This window comes from Equus asinus, chromosome 4 (genome assembly GCF_041296235.1).
Source record: "Equus asinus isolate D_3611 breed Donkey chromosome 4, EquAss-T2T_v2, whole genome shotgun sequence".
NCBI lineage: Eukaryota > Metazoa > Chordata > Mammalia > Perissodactyla > Equidae > Equus > Equus asinus.
Window position 1 is genome coordinate 109,197,932 of NC_091793.1, and position 14,998 is coordinate 109,212,929.

The following is a 14,998-nucleotide window of genomic DNA, read 5'->3' on the forward strand; positions in this document are numbered from 1 at the left end:
TGCTTATTAATGAGTTTTTAACGAATTAATCAACAGCAAACATATATATATATAAATATGAAACAACCTATGCAAGAGCAGTGGAGTAACCAATTCATAACAAAAATCAAAACAAATGAATATTTACACAAGAAAGAACGCTCTGCCTCACTAGAAATTAAAAGAAATGTAAATTAAAAGATACGATTTTTTTGTCCATTAAATTACCAAAAAAAGTACTATCTAGGATTGGTTACAATATAAAGAAAAAGGTATCAGACATCATTGAGAAATGCATAATTAAAGCCTTCTTAAGAGCAACTTGGCAGTATCTCTCTAAATGTAAAATTCAAGTCCATTGCAAGAAATCTATCACATATAAATATATCTTTGCACAAAAGTTACAAAAGATATATGCTCAAGGATGTTCACCATAGCATTGTTAAAAATGGGAGGGAGGAAAAATATCCAAATTTCCCTCAATAATAATATAGTTAAATAAGTAATGACAAATTCTCAGTATACAACGATTATTTTAAAAGATGTGACGGGCCGGCCTGGTGGCACAGCGGTTAAGTTCACACATTCCCCTTTGGCGGCCTGTGGTTCACCAGCTTGGACCCTGGGTGTAGACCTATGCACCGTTTATCAAGCCATACTATGGCAAGCATCCCATATATAAAGTAGAGGAAGATGGGCAGATGGGCTCAGTGCCAGTCTTCCTCAGCAAAAAGAGGAGGATTGGTGACAGATGTTAGCTCAGGGCTAATCTTCCTCAAAAAAACAAAACAAAACAAAAAAAATGAAGTCACAAAAAAAACATTGTATAAAATCTATGGTAAAAAATATATACACACTTAAATATGTCCTGTATATAAATATTAGTAACTGTAAAAAACATTCTGATGGGATAGTTACAAAAGTTTTAATAATGGCTACTTGTGAAGAGGAAAATGGGACTTAGACATTGAATATGGTGGATATGAAGAAGAGCCTTTAAATTCTACTCCAAATTTTGCTGTACTGCCTAAATTTTAAACAATAAGCATATATTCACTTATTATTTGCAAAATTAAAAAATAATAATTTTGAAGAGTAGATGAATCTACAGCCAAATGTTAACAGTGTCTTCTCTGGATCACAGAGATTCTGGTGATTTTTTTTTTTTATAAAGATTTTTATTTTTTTCCTTTTTCTCCCCAAAGCCCCCTGGTACATAGTTGTATATTCTTCGTTGTGGGTCCTTCTAGTTGTGGCATGTGGGACGCTGCCTCAGCGTGGTTTGATGAGCAGTGCCGTGTCCGCGCCCAGGATTCAAATCAAGGAAACACTGGGCCGCCTGCAGCGGAGCGTGCGAACTTAACCACTCGGCCACGGGGCCAGCCCTGATTCTGGTGATTTTTAATTTATTTTTCATTTTGTTTAATTGCTTTTGTAATTCTATAATGATCATGTACTAATGATATAATATTTAGTGAAAAATAATTTTTTCTTTAAAGATGGCAAAAATGTCCACTAATAGAGTATTATTTTAACTTTTTTGAGGCATTTATACAATTTATGCACATTTAAACTAGTGTGAAGAAACTGTGAGTCTCACATTGGAGAAACAAGGTGGCTGGTGGACAAGGAGGAGACGTTTCACTGAATCCTCTCTGTGCCTTTTCCTATTTGCACATATCAGCTATTTCAAAAAGTAAGTAGAATTATACACAGATATAATCCCCCCAATATATATAGTAGCAACTTTTAAAAAAAGATCAGGTTTGGGCTGGCCCTGTGGCCGAGTGGTTAAGTTTGTGCGCTCCGCTGCAGGCGGCCCAGTGTTTCGTTGGTTCGAATCCTGGGCGCCGACACGGCACTGTTCATCAGGCCACGCTGAGGCGGCGTCCCACATGCCACAACTAGAAGGACCCACAACGAAGAATATGCAACTGTGTACCAGGGGGCTTTGGGGAGAAAAAGGAAAAATAAAATCTTTAAAAAAAAAATTAAAAAAAAAAAAAAAGATCAGGTTTGATTTCTATTTACTGACATGGCCAGAGGTCATGATACACTGGTAAGTGAAAAAAACATTTAACAAAATGATACTGTTGATGTCACTTCGTTTTATAAAATGTGAGTATATATGCTCAGGAAAAAAAGGCTGCCTCAGTGGATCAATGATTGCCAGGAGCTGAGGGTCGGGGATAGAACTTAGTGCAAAGGGGCGTGAGAGAATTTTAGGGGTGACAGAAGTGTTCTAGTCTTGATTTTGGGGTGGTTATACAGCTATATGCTTTTTAAAAGGTGAATTTTACTAAATGTAAATTATACCTCAATGAATCTGACTCCTTCTACCTCCCCCACCAAAAGAAGTCTGCGTGGCTATGTACCAAAACACTCACAGACCATTGTGGCGGACTAGATCATTACCCAAAAAGATTCACACTCTCTCTCCGCACTTCCATGGGAGTCTATTTCTCTGTTTCACTGTTGTTGGGCTTGGCCATAGGACTTGCTTTAGACTTGCAGTAAGTCAAGTGTATTTTCTTGACCTTGACTTTGGGTTCAGCTATGTTCTTGTAAGCCTGGGCTCATTCTCTTGCATCTCTGTCAATATCACGAGAAAAGTTTCCCCCAGACGGCTGCTGTCCCTTCATCCAGGACCTCAGAATGAACAATACACATGGAGCAAATCAGAGGCCTCCCCGTAGCATCAAGCAAACCCAGCCACTCCTGCGGTTTGCAGAAAGGCTGCCCAGCAAGTCCAAGCAATCCACAGGTGCACGAGCAAAAAACGGTTATTGTCAGATGCCATTAGAGTGTGCGGTTGTTCGCTATGCAGAATTATTGTGACAACAGTAACCAATATATTATCCCTGGGTAAGGGAGTAACAGTAATTTTTTACCTCTTTCTCTGTATTTTTTCTACTTACTAGGTATTTTAGCATGTATTACATTCATAATCATGAAAAAAGTTATAGCTATTATGAGAAAAAGCGGAAGGTACAAAAAAGGAAATTTATGTATACATACTGTTTTAAATGATCATTGGCAAGAGCCACTCTATCTCTACGTTGTTTTTCTGCTTTTTCTTGTTCTTCTTTAAAAGCTTTTTCAATGTTGAGTTTCAATTGTTCCTCCCATTTTTTATCTGATTTTATTTTATTCTTTTGGGATTCAATCTGTGCATCACGTTCTTTCATAACTCTACTAAGAAGAAGTCCCGACTACAAAAAAAAATTTGACAGTATTTTAAGAAAATAAGGTCTAATTATGTATAGATATGTTAAATATACATAAAAATACAAGAAAATCCAAGTAGTACATGAAAGTTTTTCACTCTTTCTGTCTGGTAAAATTGACATTGCTTTGCATATTCGATGGCCTTTTTTCTTTCTCCCTGTTTGTGTATCGCTTCTTCCACATCAAGAATTTGTCTTTCTGCCTCGATTTCTTCGTCGCGCTTCTTTTTGGCTTCAAGTTTCTGTTCTTTCATCCCCTGCAAAAAGACGAAAACAGTCTTCTGTTTTCATTTTTCCATTTAGCTTTACAAAATTTAACATTATAATATGATAATCTGAGTTTTCATTATGATTCTATTGTATTTGCATACATCATTAATAAATAAAGTATGAATTTACACTTACGAGCCAATTTTTTTAATTAAAATTTTTAGGTAGGTAACACATTTACATGGCTAAAAACCCCAAAATATTATAAAGGTATAGAGTCAAACTCTCCCTCCAATCCTAACTTCCATCTGCAACCTCTAAGACGACCACTATTATTAGTTTCTTGTGTTTACTTCCAAAGTTCCTTTCTACATTTACATAGCAAATGTATATATTATTACTTTTGTTCCTTTCCAAAATCAGCAGTAGCACATTTTACTTGCTCTTCTACACTTCTGAGGAGTCTACCCAATGTCTTGCGTCAGATGAAATCTTTCTTCTCCTTTATAAGTCATATTTCTATGTCTTAAGACAATCTTAGTTACCCTGACATCCTGAAGATATTCTATGATTTACTTTAAAATTTCTCCAGTTTTGCTTTTTACGTTTAGGTCTTTAATCCAGCCGAAATTCACTTTGTGTATACTCTACCATATGAATATAATTTCATCTTTTTCATATGCATATTATCTCAAAATCAGTTATTAAATTCCCATCCTTTTCCTTCTGATTTGCAATGAAATTTCTGTCATGTGTCAAGTTCCCATATATAACGCAGGATTGTCCCTAGGCTCTGTTTTCTCACCTATTGTTTTGTCCATCTCTGTGCCTATATGGCAGTTTTTACTACCACATTTCTACTACATTTACTACATTTCTTCTTCTTTAATACTCATGGAGATGTACAGTATTATGTATAGTGTGCTACCTCTGCGTCAAAAGAAAAATAAGGGTAGGGGCCGGCCCTGTTAAGTGGTTAAGTTCGCCGGCTCCACTTCGGTGGCCCAGGGTTTCACCAGTTTGGATCCTGGGCGTGGACATGGCACCGCTCATCAGGCCATGCTGAGGAGGCGTCCCACATGCCACAACTAGGAGAACCCACAACTGAAAATACACAACTATGTACCGGGGGGCTTTGGGAGAAAAAGGAAAAGCAAAATCTTTAAAAAAAATGATGGTATATTCCAGTCCCCCATCCCTTGATGGACCAAGGGCTTTTTTAAAATCAAGTTTTTTTAGAGCATAATTTACATACTCTCTTTTCGAGTATAGTTTTACAAATACATACAATCACTTATAGAACAGTTCCATCCTCCCAAAAAATTCCCTCGTGCCCTGTTATAGTCAACCACTCCCACCACCTGCAGTGCCTGGCAACCAGAGATCTGTTTTCTTTCTCTATAGTTGTGCCTTCTTCAGAAAGTCATATATTACATATATGATAGCAGGCATGATATAATTCTTTCCTCTCCCAGAGAAAAAGAGAATTAATAATGATGAACACTGTTCCTAAATCAAAGTACCCCAAGCTTTCTATGTCCCTTCCCAAAGATAAATAATGTATATTGGCAGCAAAGTAAGGAAACATACAGTGTTTAAAAAAAAAAGAAAAGGTGAGAACTCTCTGGACAGATATTATGCTTGCATGTAGTTTTAATAATTCTACCAGAAAACAGGAAAAAATCCTGCCTCTCAGTACCTCAAAAGATATAGGAAAGTGCGGTGGGGGATGGGATCATCTTTTCCCAGCATTTTTCCCCAGGTAAGATGATAAAAGGAGTCAGAGGACACTTCCCCACTTTGAAGTAGTTTCCCACTTACACACATGGAACTAAACTACAGGTTCCTATACCTCTTAGGTAGAGAATCCAGCAGAAGCACAGAGAGGAGCACAGCAAAGACACTATGTAGTTCTAGAGACACGGGCAGGAAGACAGACAAATAGAGGCAGATGAGAAGGAGCTGCCTTGATTCTTCATAGTTTCAAGTCCTGTCTTTCTGTGCAATCCTTCATCATAACAATAAACAGCCATACCCTGACACCAAAACCAGATAAAGACATTTCAAGAAAACTACAGACCAATAATCCCTCATGAATATAGATGCAAAAATTAATAACATTTTAGCAAATTGAATTCATCAAAAGACTAATTCATCATGACCAACAGAGGTTTATCCCAGGAATGCAAGCTTGGTTCAATATTTGAAAATCACTCAGTGTTATTCACCATATAACAACATGAAAAATAAAAAAGACCAAATGATTACTTCAATAGATATACACACAAAAAAAGCACTTTAAAAACTCTAACATCTATTCCTGCTTTAAAAAATATGCAACAATTCAGAGATAGAACACAACTTCTTCATCTTAATTAAGGGCATCTAAAAAAAACCCTTACCTAGCATTATACTTAAAAGTCAAAGAATAAATATTTAGCCCTAATATGAGGAAAAAGGCAAGAATTTCCACTCTGACTACATCTATTCAACATTGCATTGAAGGTTCTATCCAGTGCAATAAGGCAAGAAAAAGAACTAAAAGGCATCCAGATTAGAAAGAAAGAAGTAAAATTGTCTTTAACTTCTGACATCATAATTGTCTATGTAGAAAATGTGACAGAATCTACAAAAAAGCTACTCTAGAAACAAGTGAGGTTAGCAATTTTGCAGGATACAAGATCAATACAGAAAAAGTTAATTGTATTTCTATAGCTAACAAGGAACAACCACAAATTGAAGCTTTAAAAACATCATTTACAATAGCACCACAAATATGAATTACTTTGGGATAAGTATGACAAAAGATAAATAAGACCTATACACTGAAAACTATAAAATATTGCTGACAGAAATTAAATAAGACCTGGGGGGAGTGACGTCAGTATCATGGTGGAGTGAGCTCTCCAAGTGATCTCTCCTCTCCACAATACAATGAAAAAGACATTTATAGTCCAACAGAGGACATCCACACAACACAGAAGTCGTCTGAGAGACCCACACAGCCATACGTTGGAAGGTGGAGATGCTGGAGCCCCCCTTGGAGGAGGTGGAATGAGGTAAGAGAAAGTGTTGCTCCCTCCCCAAAGACTATGACCCTCAGAATGCCCAGGGCCTCCAAGAGGGAAGGAAGGGAGGAAGAGCACCCATTCATGGGAACATCAAAGATCACCCAAGTTTCCTCACAGCCTAAGAGGAAGCCCCCTACTGGGGTGAAAGCTATAGCAGGGGGTGACTTCATCAAGCCAACATCCCAGGAGATCGGGTATCGAGGGCAGAGTGAGAAAATCCCGAGAGGACGCAGAAGAAAACATCCCTCCCCCTACCTACTCAGGGTCAGCTCCAGTGCCTGGGATCCCCATGGAACACAGTTCTTGAACTCCACCCAGTGGTGATAGGTGGTAACTATGACCAAATAATATCACAATGTGCAAATACAGAGCCACACCCTCTAGTAGTATCAAAAATTATATTAAATCTCCAGACCAGAAAGAAAATGACAAGTACCCATAAATCAATACTGAAGACACAGAAATATGTAATCTAAATGACAGAGAATTCAAAAAAGCTATCATCAGAAATTAAATAAGACCTGAATAATTGGAGAGCAATACTATGCTCACGGGTCAGAAGACTCAGTATTGTCAAGATGTAAATTGTCTCCAAATTGATCTAGAAATTCAAGATAATCCCAATCAAAATTCCAGCTGGCTTTTTTGTAGAAATTGACAAGCTGATTCTAAAATTCATATAGAAATGCAAAGGACCGAGAATAGCCAAAACAACTTTGAAAAAGAACAACAAAGCTGAAGGACTAACACTACCTGATTTCAAGACATTAAATTAAACCCACAGTTCTCAAGACAGTGTGTTATTGTAATAAAGATAGATAAATAGATGAATGGAACAGAAAGGATAGTCCAGAAATTCCTCCGGCACATATATGGACAACCGAATTTTCAACAAAGGTGCAAAGGCAATTTAGTGGAGGAAAGAGTAGTCTTTTCAACAAATTGTGCTGAAACAATTGGATATCTATATCAAAAAAATAAACTTTAATCCATACTTCGCTTCATACAAAATTAACTAAAAGTAGGTGATAGACCTATATATGAGACATAAAATCTTAAACTTAAACATAGGATAAAATCTTTGCAATCTTGGGTCAGGCAAAGATTTCTTAGATAAGTCACTAAGAACGATCTAGACAACAAAAATTGATAAACTGGACTTCACTAAAATTAAAAACTCTGCTCTTTGAAAGACACTGTAACAGAATAAACAACCAAGCCACAGACTGGGAGAAAATATTCTCAAATCAAATATCCAATAAAGGACTTATATTCAGAATATATTTTTTAAAAGGTCTAAACACAATAATAAGAAAACAAACCTAGTTTAAACATGGGCAAAAGATTTGAACAGACACCTCCCCAAAGAAGATATATAGATAAAAAATAAGTTCATAAAAAGATGTTCAATGTCATTGTAATTACAGAAATTCCTATTAAAACTATAATGAGATACTACTACACCTATTAGAATGTCTATAATTAAAAAGACTGACCACAGCAAGTTGGCAAGAATGTGCATGACACAGAACTCTCATACAGTGCTGGTGGGAATGCAAAATTAAAATTACTTTCAAAAACAGTTTGGAAGTTTCTTACAAAGTTAAATGTACACCTATTATATGATTCAGCCATTCTACACCAAGATATTTACCCAAGAGAAATGAAAGTATATGTCCATACATAGACTTCTTCATGAATGTTCACAAGCAGCTTTATTTATAAAAGCCAAACACTGGAAACAGTTCAAATGTCAACATTTGGTTAATGTCAAACCATCAACAATCGAACAGATAAACAAACTGTGGTACATCCATGTAAGGGAATACCATTGAGCAATAAAAATGAATGTATAATTGATACAGACTACATGAAAGAATCTCAAAATAATTGTGCTGAGGGAAATTTATAACAGAAAGTAGATCAGTGGTTGCCTGGAGACAGAGGAGCAAGGGCAGGGAAGAGGGAGAGGGAGTAAAATGCTGTATGAGGAAAGTTTTTGGTTTGAATATGTTCATTATCTTAATTATGATGATGATTTCGGGGGTATATAAATATGTCGAAACTTATCAAATTGTACACTTTAAATATGTACAGCTTATTGTATGTCACTTGTACCTAAAGAAAGTTGTTGAAAATGTGTTTCAATGGATTTTTACAATACTTTTCCTGTAAAAAATATTTATAAACGGGTACTGAGAAACAAGAGTAAGTCTTCAGTGCATGCATACTCCTAGGTGGTCAGTACTTACTGCATATGTATTACTCCAATGTTTTACCACTTCTTGGGATCGGAAATGCATTTCTTTCTTTGCTCTTCTTTCTGCACGAAGGCATGCTGCTTCTCTTGTCAAACTGTCAAGGCTGTCTCGAATCCTTTCCCACTCACTTTGTGGAATTATGGTGACCTGCCGAAGATCTACTTTGCTAGGTAGAAGAGGTGGATAGACAACTTGATCTTCTTCAGATTTCTTTTTCTCTAATAAATTTTTAAAAATGAATGTTAAAGACTTTCAACAGGAGTTTAAGTGATATTTTTTCCCAGACATTTCTATATTGGCATGATATTTGGAAATTGTTTCAAATATTAATTTTATTCTTAACTTAAGAACAGCTGGAATTAAGTGGAAAGTATACAAGACCTTGAAATCAGAAGACATAGATTTGAGTCCTCACTTGGTCCTTTCCTTACCGTGTAAACTTGGGCAAGTCATTTAACTTCTTGGAACCTCGGTATCAGTATCTTTAAAGTTGAGATCAATAATACCCACCAAAACAGGTTGTTACAAAAGCATTTTTCAAAGGTAATCAAGTAGGGGTTTATAAATGGATAACTTTGGGGCCGTTCATCTTCTGGGGTTGTAGACATTGCGACTGACTCTATTCAACTCCTTCCTAATTGAGTAGCAGCAGAGTTTGGAGAACAGACTACAGTCCCAGGGTGGGCCTGATTAGTTTAAGAATATTTGTATCCCCTTTGCCAATAATTATTTCTGTAATAAGCAAATAAACAGGAGAAGAGGTTTATTTGAGACTTAGAAAAGTCCGTTCTTGTTCTTCTGGGAGAGACATCTAAGAGTGACTTTCGGGTCAGCTCTGGTGGCCTAGTGGTTAAGTGGCGTATTCTATTTTGGCAGCCCGGGTTTGGTTGCTGAGTGTGGACCTACACCACACATCTGTCAGTGGTCACGCTATGGTGGCGGCTCACACACAAGAAGAGGAAGATTGGTAGTGAATGTTAGCTTAGGGCGAATCTTCCTCAGCAAAAAAAAAAAGTGACCCTCAAGCTAGATACGAACAAGGAAGCATGAAAGTCAGATAGGCAATCATCCTATGAGCACAAGAGGAAGCAGCCTTAGGATGAAGCTATAACTGTCAACCACAAAGAAGAAATAAAAGAAGAACCTGGGGCAATGAAGATCTCATTATGCTGCTAGATCATTCAGATCTGAATCCTGGAGTTGCTGTTATAGAAGAAAATAAATTTCCTTATTTTTTGTTTGTTGCTTTGTTTTTTTGGTGAGGAAGATTCACCCTGAGCTAATATCTGTTGCCAATCTTCCTCTTTTTTTGCTTGAGGAAGAGTAGCCCTGAACTAATGTTTGTGCTGATCTTCCTTTATTTTGTATGTGGGATGCCTCCACAACATGGTTCATAAGTGGAGTAGGTCCACGTCTGGATATGAACTTGCGAACCCTGGCCGCCAAAGCAGAACATGCAGAACTTTAACCACTTGACCATGGGGCCGGCCCCTAAATTTCCCTATTTTCAAATATAATTGAGTTGTGTATTCTGTTCTATAAATTCAAAAGAATCCTAAATGATACAATGGAGCTCACAACAGCTCTTCTCTGAGAAACACTCCTATTCTTTTAATCAATTGAAGTTCTTAATTAAGAACAACCAAATTCACTCTAGCTAGTTGAAGTAGAAAAGGAATTCATTAAGGGATATTAGGCAGCCTTCTGAATTTCTCAGACAGCCAGAAAGTTATCCTGGGAAGCTATACATGCAAAACATCACAAAAACACATCATGAGCTTCCAGTGAAGGCTCATAGCAACCGGCATTGGGTAGATATGTCAACTTCCCCACTTGCAACTTGCCCCACTGGATACTATGTATCTGAACCTTCACCACTATTGCCTCTGAAACTGGCACACTTTTGTTGCCACTCTCCCCAGAAAATGGATTCGACATGCTGTTTACCCCTCATATCACTCTCTTCAGAATATAAACCTAGCACATGTACAATTGACTGGTTGAGTCTTGGTCCCATGCCTGCACCCTTGCTGCAAGGAGGCAGTAAAAATGCATTCTGCCTTCTACTTAAGGAGGAAGAACTTGTAAAGATGAAATTCACCAAAACAGAAAATGCATTTGAAGAATGATGGGTAGCCACAAGCATAACAAAGGTAGTAATGCACACTGAGTGTGTGGACTCTGACTGAAAAAAAAAAAATAGAAAAGATCAATGAAACTAAGAGCTGGTTCTTTGAGAAGATAAACTGACAGACCCTCAGCCAGACTCACTAAGAAAAAAAGAAAGAAAGCTCAAATGAATAAAATCAGAAATAAAAGAGGAGAAATTACAACAGACACCGAAGAAATACAAAGGATTATAAAAGAATACTATGAAAAGCTATATGCCAACAAATCGGATAACCTAAAGGAACGGATAAATTCTTAGAATGATACAACCTCCAAAAACCAAATCAAGAATAGAGAATCTGAACAGACCAATCACAAGTAAGAGATTGAAACAGTAATCAAAAACCTCCCAAAAAATAAAAGTCCAGGATCAGATGGCTTCTCTGGTGAATTCTACCAAACATTCAAAGATTTAATACGTATCCTTCTCAAACTATTCCAATATATTGAAGACCACTAAATGCTTCCTAACTCATTCTCTGAAGCCAACATTACCCTGATACCAAAACTAGACAAGGAAAACTACTGGCCAATATCACTGATGAACACAGATGCAAAAATCCTCAACAAAATATTAGTAAATCAAATATAACAATACATTAAAAGGATCACACACCATGATCAAGTGGGATTTATTCCAGGGATGTAGGAATGGTTCAACATCCGCAAATCAATCAATGTGATACACCACATTAACAAAATAAGGAATAAAAATCACATGATAGGGCTGGCCCAAGGCATAGCAGTTAAGTTCATGTCCTCCACTTCAGCAGCCTCAGCTTCACTGGTTCAGATCCCAGGCGCAGACATATGCACCACTTATCAAGCCATGCTGTGGCAGCATCCCACATACAAAATAGAGGAAGACTGGCACAGATGTTAGCTTAGTGACAATCTTCCCTAAGCAAAAAGAGGAAGATTGGCAATAAATGTTAGCTCAGGCCCAATCTTCCTCACAAAAAAAAAAAAGGAAAGAAAAAATCACATGATAACCTCAGTAGATGCAGAGAAAGCATTTGACAAGACCCAACAGCCATTTCTGATAAAAACTCTGTATAAAATGGGTACAGGTAACTCAACATAATAAAAGCCATATATAACAAATCCACAGCCAACATCATACTCAACAGTGAAAAACTGAGAACCGTTCCTCTGACAACCGGAACAAGACAAGGAGGCCCACTCTTGCCACTCTTGTTCAATGTGGTACTGGAAGTTTTAGCCAGGGAAATTAGGCAAGAAAAAGAAATAAAAGGGATCCAAATTGGAAAGGAGGAAGTGAAGATCTCACTATTATGGATGACATGATTCTACATATAGAAATCTCTAAAGAATCTACAAAAAATCTATAGAAATAATCAATGAATACAGTAAAGTTGGAGGGTACAAAATCAACATAGAAAAATCAGTTGCATTTCTATACACTAACAAGAAACTAGCAGAAAGAGAATTCAAGAATAAAATCCCATTCACAATCACAACAAAAAGAATAAAATATCTAGGAATAAATTTAACCAAGGAGGTGAAAGACCTATTTACTAAAAGCTATAAGACATCATTAAAAGAAATCAAAGAAGACATAAAGAAATAGAAAGATACTCCATGCTGGTGGATTGGAAGAATAAACATAGTTTAAATGTCCATATTACCTAAAGCAATCTACAGATTCAATGCAATCCCACTCAGAATCCCAATGACATTTTCCACGGAAATAGAACAAAGAATCCTAAAATTTATATGGAACAAAAGGCCCCAAATAGCCAAAGCAATCCTGAGAAAAAAGAACAAAGCTGGAGGCATCACAATCCCTGACTTCAAAAATATATAAAGCTATAGCAATCAAAACAGCATGGTACTGGCAGAAAAACAGACACACAGATCAATGGAACAGAATTGAAAGCCCAGAAATAAAACCACACATCGACGGACAGCTAATCTTTAACAAAGGGGCCAAGAACATACAATGGAGAAAAGAAAGTGTCTTCAATAAATGATGTTGGGAAAACTGGACAGGCACATGCAAAAGAATGAAAGTAGGCCATTATCCTACACCATATATAAAAATTAACTCAAAATGGATTAAAGACTTGAATGTAAGACCTGAAACCATAGAACTCTTAGAAGAAAATACAGGCAGTATACTCTTTGACATTGGTGTTAGCAGTATCTTTTTGAATACCATGCCTACTCAGGCAAGGGAAACAAAAGAAAAAATAAACAAATGGGACTACACCAGACTAAAAAGCTTCTGCACAGCAAAGGAAACCGTCAACAAAATGAAAAGACAACCAACCAACTGGGAGAAAATACTTGCAAATCAAATATCTGACAAGGGGTTAATTTCCAAAATATACAAAGAACTCATACAACTCAACAACAAAAAAATGAACAACCCAATCAAAAAATGGGCAGAGGATATGAACAGATATTTTTCCAAAGAAGATATCACAGATGGCCAATAGACACATGAAAAGATATTCAACATTACTAATTAATAGGGAAATGCAAATCAAAATTACAATGAGCTATCACTTCACACCTATCAGAATGGCTACAATTAACGAGACAAGAAATAACAAGTGTTGGAGAGGAAATGGAGAAAACGGAACCCTCATACACTGCTGGTGGGAATGCAAACTGGTGAAGCCAACATGGAAAACAGTATGAAGATTTCTCAAAAAACTAAAAATATAAATACCATATGATCCAGCTATTCCACTACTGGGTATTTATCCACAGAATACGAAATCAATAATTCAAAAAGATATATGCACCCCTGTGTTCATCACAGCATTATTCACAATAACCAAGATGTGGAAGCAACCTACATGTCCATAAATGGATGAATGGATAAAGATGTGGTATATATACACAATGGAATACCACTAAGCCATAAAAAAGGCAAAATTGTGGTATTTGCAACAACATGGATGGACCTTGAGGGTATTATGCTGAGCGAAATAAGTCAGACAGAGAAAGACAAATACCATATGATTTCACTCATATGTAGAAAATAAACAAACAAACACATAGATGAGGAGAACAAATTAGTGGTTACCAGAGGAAAAGGGGGTGGGTGGAGGGCAAAAGGGGTAAAGGGGCACATATGTATGGTGACAGATAAAAACTGGACTGTTGGTGGTAAACAAGATGCAGTCTATAGAAACTGAAATATAGCAATGTACACCTGAAATTTACATAACATTGTAAGGCAATAGACCTCAATAAAATAATTAAAAATAAAAAAAGTGTGTGGACTCTGGAGACAGACTACCTGGACTTTTTCTGCACACACCACATGCGAACTATGCTAACCCAGACAAAATTCCTTAACCCTCTGAGTCTAATTCCTTAACTGCAAAATGAAGATATTAATAGTATCTACTTTAAATGGTTGCTATGAGAATTAAATTAATATATGTAAAGAATTTAGAATAGTGCATGGCACACAATATGTTCTCAATAAATATTAGCTATTATTATTTTTACTATTTTTATTAGGAGAAGAATGAAACAGAAGTAGAGAGAAAAGCAGAAGCAAATCACATGGCTCTCGAAAGAGTGAAGGATAACTGAGGGGAAAGCTGCCAAGATCCATTAGATTCTTCTAAGGGTTTGTATTAAGACTGATGGGAGTAAGAAGTTGGTTGTTAAGGTAAAGCTGCCTTTAGAACCACAGGCACCATCTCACCTACCACATACCAAGTCTCCACATGCAGAATAAAGCCAAGCAAAGCTGAGAAGTAGAATAGAGTCCTGGATCGAGTTATACGTAATTCCCAAACACATGAGCCAAAATATTCCCCTTTTGTTTTAACTACTGTGAATTAGATGAGTGACCTATAACCGAAGAGTCCTGATCAATCCTTAGAATCCTTAGAATCTTGTAACAAATTTCCTTTGTTTTGCCTAAACTGACTCAACTTCGTTTGTATTACTTGCAATTAGAGGCTGACTAAACAAAGGCCACTCAGTTAAACCATCTACATTTTGATTAATATATTGTTAGGCAAATTAATATCTTTCTCTGACCCAAGAGTCATTCTAATTCTTTAAGATGTGAAATAAAAGGGAGAAAACT

The 14,998-nt window shown here is 36.6% G+C and overlaps 1 protein-coding gene across 2 annotated transcripts in view; it reads right to left on the reverse strand.

The window, feature by feature from the left end:
• The window catches only part of CFAP210 (cilia and flagella associated protein 210), a 41,364-nt gene that overhangs the window by 17,135 nt on the left and 9,231 nt on the right, over positions 1-14,998 (reverse strand). Inside the window, exons 2-4 of one of the 2 annotated variants that reach the window (XM_070508070.1) lie at positions 8,740-8,914; positions 3,290-3,463; positions 2,998-3,191 (exon numbers count right to left, since the gene is read on the reverse strand). In XM_070508070.1, the coding sequence (XP_070364171.1) occupies positions 2,998-3,191; positions 3,290-3,463; positions 8,740-8,790 (419 nt within the window). In that variant the 5' untranslated portion in view covers positions 8,791-8,914. Of the gene's footprint in view, positions 1-2,997; positions 3,192-3,289; positions 3,464-8,739; positions 8,967-14,998 lie in introns of both variants that reach the window. The other variant, XM_014860679.3, reaches the window with a different exon arrangement.